This window comes from Malus domestica, chromosome 11, assembly GCF_042453785.1.
Source record: "Malus domestica chromosome 11, GDT2T_hap1".
Taxonomy (NCBI): Eukaryota; Viridiplantae; Streptophyta; class Magnoliopsida; order Rosales; family Rosaceae; genus Malus; species Malus domestica.
Genome location: NC_091671.1, coordinates 4,457,387 through 4,468,074, shown reverse-complemented (window position 1 = coordinate 4,468,074; position 10,688 = coordinate 4,457,387). Strand labels below are relative to the sequence as shown.

The following is a 10,688-nucleotide window of genomic DNA, read 5'->3' as shown; positions in this document are numbered from 1 at the left end:
TATCCTTATCGTTTCTGCACTGTGCACATGGCTACGTCACCCTCACGTGACGGCCAGCACGCCGTGACTTAGGTCGGGATGTGTCATATATTTAGGGAATTGTGATTTGCACTCCAAAAAATCTTATTCTACACTTTGCACAAGTGTATTTTTCTTTCTAATTATAGAAAGTTTGGAGTACTAAATAAGATTTTTGGAGTGCTAATAATAATTTTCTATATTTATATACATTTTATTTTAGTTTGGAAGTCGACTTCCTTTTTTTTTTTATCAAGTTGGGAGTATCACTGACTATGACCCTATGCGACTAGTTGTTGATTTGTTTTGAAAAATCAACAATATTTCTTGCAATGTCTTGGCTATGAATAATAGAAAGAAAATGGTCATGATACAAGCTGAATAAGAGTAGTACTAATTAGTAAACAAATTGTGCATGATGTTTACTTATAACCAAGTGGCATGAAGGGACAAATATGTATGTTTCATGCATGACTTGGAATAGTATTAATTAAACTCACTTAACAACAATAAATAAAGGCATTATCTTAACTTAGAGGTGGTGAGCAATCCCATTAAAATAGAACTTAATATATACATATTAAAAACAAAAACAAATTGATGCAAAATATCTCAACGACTAATACATGCATGAAACATACACATTTGTCCCTTCATGCCACTTGGTTATAAGCAAACATCATGCATCCATAAAACTTTACCTTGCGAATCCAACAACCAGAGAAATGAAACCAGGTGGGCCTGCAAATATTCCCGAGAAACAAACAGAAAAAACAATCCCTTCATGCCACTTGGTTGTTAGCAAACATCATGCACAAGTTGTTTACTAATTAGTATTACTACTATTAAGCTTGTATCATGACTGTTTTCTTTCTGTTATTCATACGCCCAAGACATTGTAAGAAATAATGTTGATTATTCAAAACGAATCAACAACTAGTTGCACAGAGTCACAGTTAGTGATACTCCCAACTTGAAAAAAGAAAAGAAAAAAAAAAGCAAGTCGACTTCCAAACTAAAATAAAATGTATAAATATAGAAAATTGTTATTAGCACTTAAAAAATCTCATTTGGCACTCCAAACTTTCTATAATTAGAAAGAAAAATACACTTATGCGGAGTGTAGAATGAGATTTTTGGAGTGCTAATAACAGTTCTCTAAATATGTCTTAACAAATATTGTATGTGGCATTGACTTAGACTTTCGCGAATAGACTTATAATTTCTGGTATCTAATAAATATCTAGATTGAAAATATTCATCGATCTACAAAATTTTCTCATTGAGGTACCCATTTTTTTGCCACATATACCAATATAGCGGCTAAAAGACAATACGATATTAAATTCATATGTGGTCGATATATTTATGAATTTAATCATTAAAATGCATAAGCTCAATGATACATTCAAGTTAGATCAATTCCCGAAGTTTTGGTCAACAATAAAACTGCTTACCTATGGGTTCACCTATAAAACGTGCAAAGGTGATATACTTTTTAACCACAGTTCTATGTATTGTAAATTTTTTTTCCGCAACTTTTGTGGCATATAGAGGCTAAAAGATTCTACGATATCAAATCCATATATGGTTGAAGTATTAATCAGTTTAATCATTAAAATGCATAAATTCAATTACACATCCAGGTTAGATCAATTCCCGAAGTTTTGCTTCACAATAAAAAATGCTTAGCTATGAGTTCACCTAGAAAAATTGCAAAGGTGATATACTTTTTAGCCACAGTTCAATGTAATGTGAATTGTTGTCCGCAACTTTTGTACCTAATAAATATCCACGGTTTCGACAAAAAGTTATCATGGACGTACCCATTTTTCTACCACAAATAAGAATATAGAGCCTAGAAGATTCTCATTTAACTGAAACATACCAAACTCATTAAACACTCTAAGCAGAAGCTCATATCGATTATTAAGCTAATTAGTGCTCTAGAAATTTAGAGATGTCAAATGATGAAGAAAAGGAAGAGGAAGAGGTTTGGATGACCACGGAGGAGTAGATGGGGGTGCAAAATGACAACCATGGGAGATGGAAGGGTTTTTTAAAGGGAGAGAAGGGGATTTGCTCCATGGAGATGATGAACTGGTTAGGGTTTTATTTTTTATTTTTAAGTATATTGAGTTGGTTGTAAAAAGAAGTTTGATTGAGTTGAGTTTTGATAAGTAATGGCGGTTTAGGAAATAATGTTGGGTGTAAATAGATAATGATAGATAAAGTAAATACAATGTGGATATAAAAAGTAAGTTGGGTGTTGAGATACAAAATATGGATTCAAATAAAATTTCCCAAAAAATAAAATGAAATTTGGTAACGAGTACAAGAGTTATTGCTAAACATAAGCCTACTTTCCATCATCAAGTCCTCCACAATCCATTATTGTTTTTTTGTTTTTAACAAAATGATTAAACAGCCTTAACTTAAAAAAAAATAAATTAAAGAGTCTTCAACAAATTCACTGTCGATCACGCCGGATCTGAAAAGGAAATATTAATAATCCTTGCAGCATATCCTAATTAATGGTTCAAAAGTGGTAATTAACTTTCAACCTCTAAATTAAATGGGCATTGATTTCCTAGATATACACCATTCTCCCTCCACAAAAGGAAATCCAGTTAAAGGAGTCTCCGACTACATCACCATATGCACATATATATATATATATATATATATATATATATATATATATATATATATATATATATATATATATATATATATCATGGCTGGTTAAATGAAATAGTCCACAGAAATTTGAGAAGATTAAAAGATGGCCATAGCACAAGAGCTGGTGCTTTTCTGTATTGTCACCTATGCTTTATGCACAGGTCTGTATAATGCTATAGCTTTGTTGGTTCACGCTATAGCTTTCTTCTTTCATTAACATATATATATATATATATATATATATATATATATATATGGTCAGGATCCGGGATACATATTTTTCTAACAAACATTTTGACATATTTTCTTAGGGCTCACTACGTAATCTCTTTCAAAAAATGCAAATGTCTATTTCAATTTATCGATCATCCTTGCAAAGACAAACCCAAAACCATTAAAACATTCATTTGTAGTGAAAAAAAATGAACGGATACAGTTCGACATATAGTTTTGAATTCGGTTGATTTTATGAAATGATCTTTGAATAAATATCTAAAAAATAAGCGATTCAAATCCTTGAAATATAATTTTTAGTGGAACCTAAGAAAATGCGTTAGAATGTATGTCAAAACAATGTATGTCTCTCGATCCTAATCCTGTTTCAATTCATATGTCCCAATCTACATAAAACTGACCAATAAATCAATAAAATTAACCATGTATCGTATAGCTAAAAGAGCTCAATTGATGTTTTACAGCTTTTCGAGGTGAAGCTTATCAAGACTGTTGCCAGGAAATACCATGTTGCCGTGATTACCTTAAAAAATGCAAGCCGACATCGTGCGATTATTATTGTCTAGAGGAATGCGGGCAAAGTGGTTCTTGCATAATTAAGAAAGTCCGTGGACTTTACATTCCCTAATGTCGTTGCTGCACTATAACTTCTCCTCCTCCTCCCGGTGGAGAAATCGGAGGATTCGTTTCTTCGCGCCCCATTTATTCACAAGAGGATGAATAATATAGTCCAGGATGACATAATTGGGGTGCCAGTAATAACAAATTTCATAAATAACTTCGGTAAACAACTATTTTGTAATCCTTTTTAATTTTGATGTACAAAGCGATGCCGTTATATCAATAGTAAATGTACTTAACTAAGACTTATAATTCAATAAGCTCCCAGTGAATGTTTGGAATTCAAAGTATTTAATTCGTTGACCACTTAGCATTACGGTTTAGTGGTATTATTCTCTATTAAGTCAGATTTTCCTTACATGGTGCGACTCGGGTACAAAATAATTCTAAGAACAATGCAGGTTTCAGCACATCATAAAGAAAGTATCTCAACCCTACGTACATAGGTCCAATTCCAATTTTAAGAATTTCAATAAGAAATGCTTTAGAAGTTAGAACAGAATTCAATCAAACAAGTAAAAAAAGAAAGAACAAACAGTCAATCCGGTGTACTGTGCAGAAGTTGGAACCTTGCATTGTTGACGCCTTGAATCTTGGATTAAATTTGGCATGGAAAATTCAAAACCTAGTTGAAACATTCATAATTAACGGGGGATTTAGCATACAGTTATGTGATGGGAGAGACAGAAAGAGGAGGATATATCTCGGGTCACGCTAAGAATCTTAGTCTTTGACATTATTGAGCCCTATCCAAGTAATAAGAATTGATTAGCCACGCATCCTTATCCACAAGAAGGCTCAAGACCCGTTGAATTTTCCTTCCAATAATTTTCTTGAGCCATCTGTTCAAGGAAGATTGAATTTTCTAGCAGCAGCCCCATGACCTCCATAAGTAACGACAGACAGTCAAACCCTATCTTGTTCCCAGGCCACCCGTGTCAACATATAGTTTGGCATACTTAACTTTGAAGGGTGACAATTTTGGCACGAAAGGGAACCCTACTTAAACCCAACACAGAATTAGAATGTGGTTTGGGTTAATTTGCCGTTCCTTGACATCAACATTAAGATCATATTAGCTTACACCATCAAACACGTGTCATTTAGCTAGTTAATTAATTTGTCTAGTTAGTACGTGCTCAGTTAGGTCAGCTTTGTTCTAATTAGTCAGTGTGGGTCAGGACATGTCATGGATTTTATGAGGAATGCTACTAGATCAACGAGTTTTATAAACAAGTTAGTTAGTGTTTAAGTCATTCGATACATGATGAGATGGCACAACCGCACAAGCTGTTGTTCATAACATCACACTCTATATATAGCCCCATATACATGTGTAGTACTCCTGCCCAAACCCAAACAAAGGCAGCTAACCATGGCCAGGTTTTCGGTCATCGTGGCAATAGTGTTCTTATTTGTGATAGCTCCTTTTGTCAGTAATGCCACCATAACTTGTGGTGAAGTGGTAGCTTGGCTCACTCCATGCATACCCTTTGGAGTGTTTGGAGGCACAGTGCCTCCAGATTGCTGTAAAGGCATAAAAGAGCTGAATGCTGCACAAAACACGACGATGGACCGGAGAATTGCTTGCAGTTGCATTCAGGAAGGAGCTGCAGCAATCCCCGGGATTAATTATGACCGGATTAACACTCTTGGTGATGTCTGTGGCTCTCCTTGTCCTTACAAAGTTTACCCCTCTACAAATTGCTCTGCGTAAGCCTCAGCCTCCTTTATGTTTTTAACTTTTGTAAACATACCACCAAAGTATGGCTTAATTATCAAAATCCCCCTTGAACTATTGCTAAAGTTTACCCGTACGTACTTTGGCGACTCTATCACTTTGCTCTCATGAGCACTCATTTTGCGTCTCAAATTACTATATTTAGTCTAATTTATTATAGTGAACTTTTAACTTTTTCTTACATGATGCCTACGTGGACTAATCCCTAAGGTCATATTTCGCTGAGGTCCACATAAGAAAAAGGTAATGATTCACTTAATGAAAATTGAAATAGGGCAACGTGAAACGCAAAATAAAAGTTCAGGAGAAAAAAACAAAGAATAGAGTGATACTATTGTGATAGTTTAGGAAGCATTGGATAATTAATAAACAAAAGCAATAGCATACTAATTGTATATTTGGGTGCAATTTTTTTCAGGGTAAGCTGAATCCATAGGAGGATTGGAGAATGGAGAATAAAGCTTCCGAGAAGACTATTCCTCGAAGCCATATATCTAGACAGACCTCTTAGTTGTTTAAATCACAATGCTTTTGTGGAACTTAATAATTTGGAAGGGTCGAATCGTTCTGTATAAGGATTGTACGTAATCCATTACCATCTATTAATAATAAAATGATCCCCTTTTATACACAAAATCAGTGCCGGCCCTGAGGGTGTGCAAGTAGTGCCACCGCATAAAGCTCCCAAAGGCCTCGATTTACGATTTTACTTTTCTGTATATTTCATATATAAATTTAAACGTGCAAAGATATAATCAATTGTTCTCTCAATGCAATTCTCTTGAGCGTATTATCCTTAACCTAGGAACTGGGTTCGAGTCCTCCCAATGGTGGTATTTTTGTGTGTTTTATTTTTAATTATTTTGGTATCTAAAAGCATGGTTTTGTGTTTTATTTTAATTATTTTTGGTATTTAAAAGCATGGTGTTTTAAACCCAAAAACTTAGGGGAGGCAAATAGGCAACTAGCTACCACACCAAGAATTTTTTTTTTCTTTTACATTATTATTTTTTATGATTAAAAATGTAAAAGAAAACATAGCAACTATAATGTTAGACTTTTTAAGGGTTTTATTCTCTTTTTTTATATATTTTTTATTTTTATAAATAAGGAGTTTCGAACTCAAAAACATAGGGATGCAAATAAGTACCTAACCACCGGTCCACCACCTAAATTTTTTTTTTTTTAATCTCAATTCATTCATAATCATAAAAATTAAAATGTAAAAGAAAACATAGCAATGAAAATTCTATACAATTTAAGGGTCTCCGTTAAAGTCTCACACAGGGCCCCCATAATCTCAGGACCGGCCCTGCACAAAATATACGCATTGTCTGTATGTATGAACAATTTATCTATGACATTTTTATTTTCAGTTTTGATAAAACAATAACAACAACAAACAACAACAAAACTTTTTCCCACTAAGTGAGGTCGGCCTAGTTTTGATAAAACAATACTTCAGTTAATTTTTTGTCAAGTATTCTCTAGATGACATTGTTCGTGAGTCTATTTCAAATTCGATAAGTAAATACATCCGGTTTACAGCTACCACAGTGTGCCAAGTTTCAATAAGTAACGGGTGACCCTGCCAATAAGACTCCCCACTTTGCAAGGGTCGGAAGGCGGACGTCTACCGAACTTCAATAAGTTAAATAAAAAATAAAATAAAATAAAATGAAAAACTAGATGAGTAAATTTTATGAATATGATTTTCAGAAAAGCATGAATATATCAGAAAGGAAAAAGAAAAATGTGGCAGTAGTACACAGAGTTACAAGGTATTACATAACAAACAAGATACAAAGGATGAGAATGCTGCCATGAATTGACAGCATCTCCACGCCCATGGGAATGACCTTCCATTCCCAGAATTTATAGCACCCCCATACACAAAAAATCAACCTCGAACAGACAGATGAAAAGGGTGCCTCCCACTTTTGGGGAACAGCCCTAAGAATAAACAATTAAGAATAAATTCTTGACACAAATTCAATAAATAATGAAATAAATATGGAGTAGCCTCTCTAAATGATCGGATATCAATCTATGAACAAACCTACCAGACAGCGTGTGCAATGGACAAGTCAGCAGGCGAGCAGCTCGACAGCCAGTTTGTGTCAAAAAGTAGAACTACTTTCACTAGCAGAAAGCGAGGGGTCTTCAGACTTCACGAGAGGTGCTCCTTTGCTACCAATGTCGAGTCCCTGTAACTGACCGACAGGACCATTCTGCAACATATCTGAAAGATGAGTACGAGAATTTGCCTGATGCAGGTGTTGGGTTGGCATACTAGACTGGGAATGATTGAATTGTGGCAAATGCATGGTCTGGTGACTAGCCGGTCCTGGTTGTTGTTGAAGCGGAAAATAAGCTGATGGATGGTTGTATGGCATCTGGTGCATTCCCAAGGTGAATGAATCAGAAGCACTCATCATCTCCCCTGTGGCAATCTTGAGCCTCTCAACCTCCTTCTTCAGTGCTTCGTTTAATGCTGCACGAAATATTTCAAACAAAATAAGTACCAGTTGGATTAAGACCATTCTCTTCTGATATAATTCAGAAATAAGAAAAGTTTTGAGTATCAAATATGATAAAAGTTGGCATGTTGCTCACCATCGCGCAACTGAGCTTGTTGTTCCATAGATTGTAACCGACGCTTAAGTTCTGTGTTTTCAGTACTCAGACCTGTTGTGTCCCTCTGTAAGTGACAAAAAACAAAAAAAGTCATAACCTTTAACCAATTAACAAACATTTGTGTATATACGTAAGAAGTGAGCAGAACAACACAGTCCAGAACCAAATGAAGGCTAAATATTAACAGAACATTGCAGCAAAGGATGAATTGATGAAATTCTATTAAAATACTTGCTCCAAGTATCCTTTGTTTTGATTGACGAATACCTTTTTTTTTTCCATACTACGTGTCATCTATCAATTTAAAAATGCATAACATAGAGCGATTAGCAATGTTAGATCACAAAAAATGGCTGAACAGAGATTTCATGTTTGATTTTAAGGCAGTGTTGTCAGAAAAGATGTGCACATGCAGTACATTTAACGAAAGCTGCTAAAATACACCGACACAAACCTGGAATAACGTAAGTTGGGCAGAAAGAGTGGTTGCTTCTGTTTGAAGGGTCTGAACTTTGCGCTCAAGTTCTTGCATATAGCGTGCCTTCCGTTCTTTTGAGCGAGCAGCAGACTGCCGATTCGCCAGTATCCTATATATGACAACCAAAATGTAAGGCTCCCAAAAATCCCTTAACCGGAAACAAATAGAGTTCAAGAAGTTTGTAGGCAACTAGGCACACAAGTCTTGCATGCCACCATGAGTTTTTGAATGTACAAAACACTCGTACAGCAGTAATCTAAATGGTTTGCTTGGGTGAGAGAAAGTACTCCATTGATACATTCTCGCAAAATACGGTTATTGCTGTATCCATTTCATGCATGCAAAAGCATATATAACTTGAGGAAAAGGAAAACTATGATGCATATGAATGAATCTCAAATAGGAGGACGATGGATTCATACTTTTCCAAATTTTATAAAATATTATTCTCCAAATAGAACCTTCATGCAGTTCAATTCTAATTAACACTCGATCTCAGTCGAAAAGGAAAGTCTTGAAAACCGAGAAACAACCTACCTCTAGTAGTGAATTCTAGCAAAGGCAAAGCCTTTGATCAGAAAAATAGCTGGTTTGTGGCAACATCAGTTACTAATATTTTTTTTATGCTAATTTGCAGTTTCTGGAATTCAGTTCATTAAATTCAGCATTTATATGTTCGCGATTTCCATATCCCCAAAACCCAATTAGGATTCCTTCTCACATTTCACATTTTCTCAGCAACCAAACAGAATGCAACAAAACAAAGCAACCCAGAAAGAAAAAAAAGGAAGAAAACAGAGCATTTTGCAGACCTTTTGGCACGCTTGGGATCAAGGTTCCAGAGCTCCGCGAGCTTATCAGGAGGCATAGCTTTTTTGGCATCCATGACCTCCCCAAACACGCCGGTCGACGTGGACGACCCATCCACCGAGCTGCTATACCGGTGCCTGGACAGCTTCTTCTCTCCTCCTCCATCACCGCCACCGCCATTCCCATTGGACCCACCATTAGGCCCACCATTGGGCCCATCGTTGCCGCCGCCATTCTGATCCGACGAATTATTGGACCCGCCAAGCTTGTCGAGGTCAATGTACGTGGAGAACAGGTCCTCCTCCGATCCCATCTCCTCGAGACTCGCCGTCGACGATCCGCCGTTAAACGGATCCGCCGCTGCCGCGGACATATCCACCATGTCCTCCGACAGCCGAAAGCTCACCTCCGAGTGGGCCCTCCTGTGGCTCCCGCCGTAATCGTGGTGGAGGTGGGACCCGTCCGCATCTTCCCGGATGAAAGGGGAGGCAGAATTGCCCAGCATTGTCGCCAAGCTCAGGGATGTAGACGTGGTGGACGAGGTTGAAGACGAGGACGTGGCGGCCGCTGCTAGTCCCGAAGCATTGGCATTGCCACTAATGCCAACGCTTCTGGGGAGCGGTGGGATAGGATTGGATTTGGGATTGGGATTGGGATTGGGATTTGAATTGAAGGTGAAGAAATTAGAGTTAGGGTTGGGTTGTTGGAGGAGGTGTTGATCTTGGTGCATCGGCGGGGTGGTGGTTTCTGTGGACATTGTGGGTTTGTTTGTCCCTCCCTCCCATGTGTTTCGCTCCACTTTGTGTCTTCTGTTCGGTTTCTGTTTTTGTTTTTTTGACTTCTTTTGTTTTGTTTTCTTTCTTTCTTTCTTCCCTCGTTCGCAAGAAACACAATGTAAAATTTAAGTCATTACCATTTGTCGGAGAGAACGAAAAACGAGAAAAAGTAATGTTAGAGAGATCAACATTTTTTTTATGTAAAATCACCTCTTGATATACTTTTTGTCACGTACCATGCATGATTGATTGACGATAACACAACTGCAAAGTAGACCGGTGATCAAACAGTCCAAAACACCGATCTTGATGCCTTGATTGGTGGAATGTGTCAATCACATTGTCATTGTCAACGTACCCAATGGTGGACACTGGTGTTTATTCAAATGAATTTCTATTTTTCTAGTAAAATTAAGGACTAGTCCTAAGGCTCATTTTACATCCAACTTTAATGTTCGGAACTGTCTTTTTTTCAAGTTATAGTCTATACATCATCTTTGTAGAATATTAATCAAATCGAAAATGTTTGGGACATCCAATTATGTTCAAAAAAATTGACAAACATTATATTTTAAGAAATATTGAATTTTTTGGAATAAAGAATTAAACATAGATGGTTTGAATAATTGAAATTCGACGTATAATGAGTGGTCCATATTTTTACTAAAAAATGAGAACCTCTTTGAATAAA

The 10,688-nt window shown here is 36.3% G+C and overlaps 1 protein-coding gene and 1 long non-coding RNA gene across 2 annotated transcripts; one reads left to right on the top strand and one right to left on the bottom strand.

The window, feature by feature from the left end:
* The first annotated feature begins 4,591 nt into the window (after positions 1–4,591).
* Positions 4,592–5,932, top strand: LOC103422644 (uncharacterized). Its single transcript, XR_011572824.1, has 2 exons — positions 4,592–5,268; positions 5,715–5,932. It is a non-coding gene; the product is annotated as an uncharacterized lncRNA (long non-coding RNA).
* A 1,054-nt stretch (positions 5,933–6,986) lies between these two features.
* LOC103447267 (transcription factor RF2b-like) lies at positions 6,987–10,206 on the bottom strand. The gene is made up of 4 exons (XM_008386444.4): positions 9,224–10,206; positions 8,388–8,520; positions 7,913–7,997; positions 6,987–7,790 (listed from the first exon to the last, which is right to left on the bottom strand). The coding sequence occupies exons 1-4, from the start codon at positions 9,976–9,978 to the stop codon at positions 7,417–7,419; spliced, it is 1,347 nt and encodes a 448-aa protein (XP_008384666.1). The 5' UTR covers positions 9,979–10,206; the 3' UTR covers positions 6,987–7,416.
* Positions 10,207–10,688: the final 482 nt, after the last annotated feature.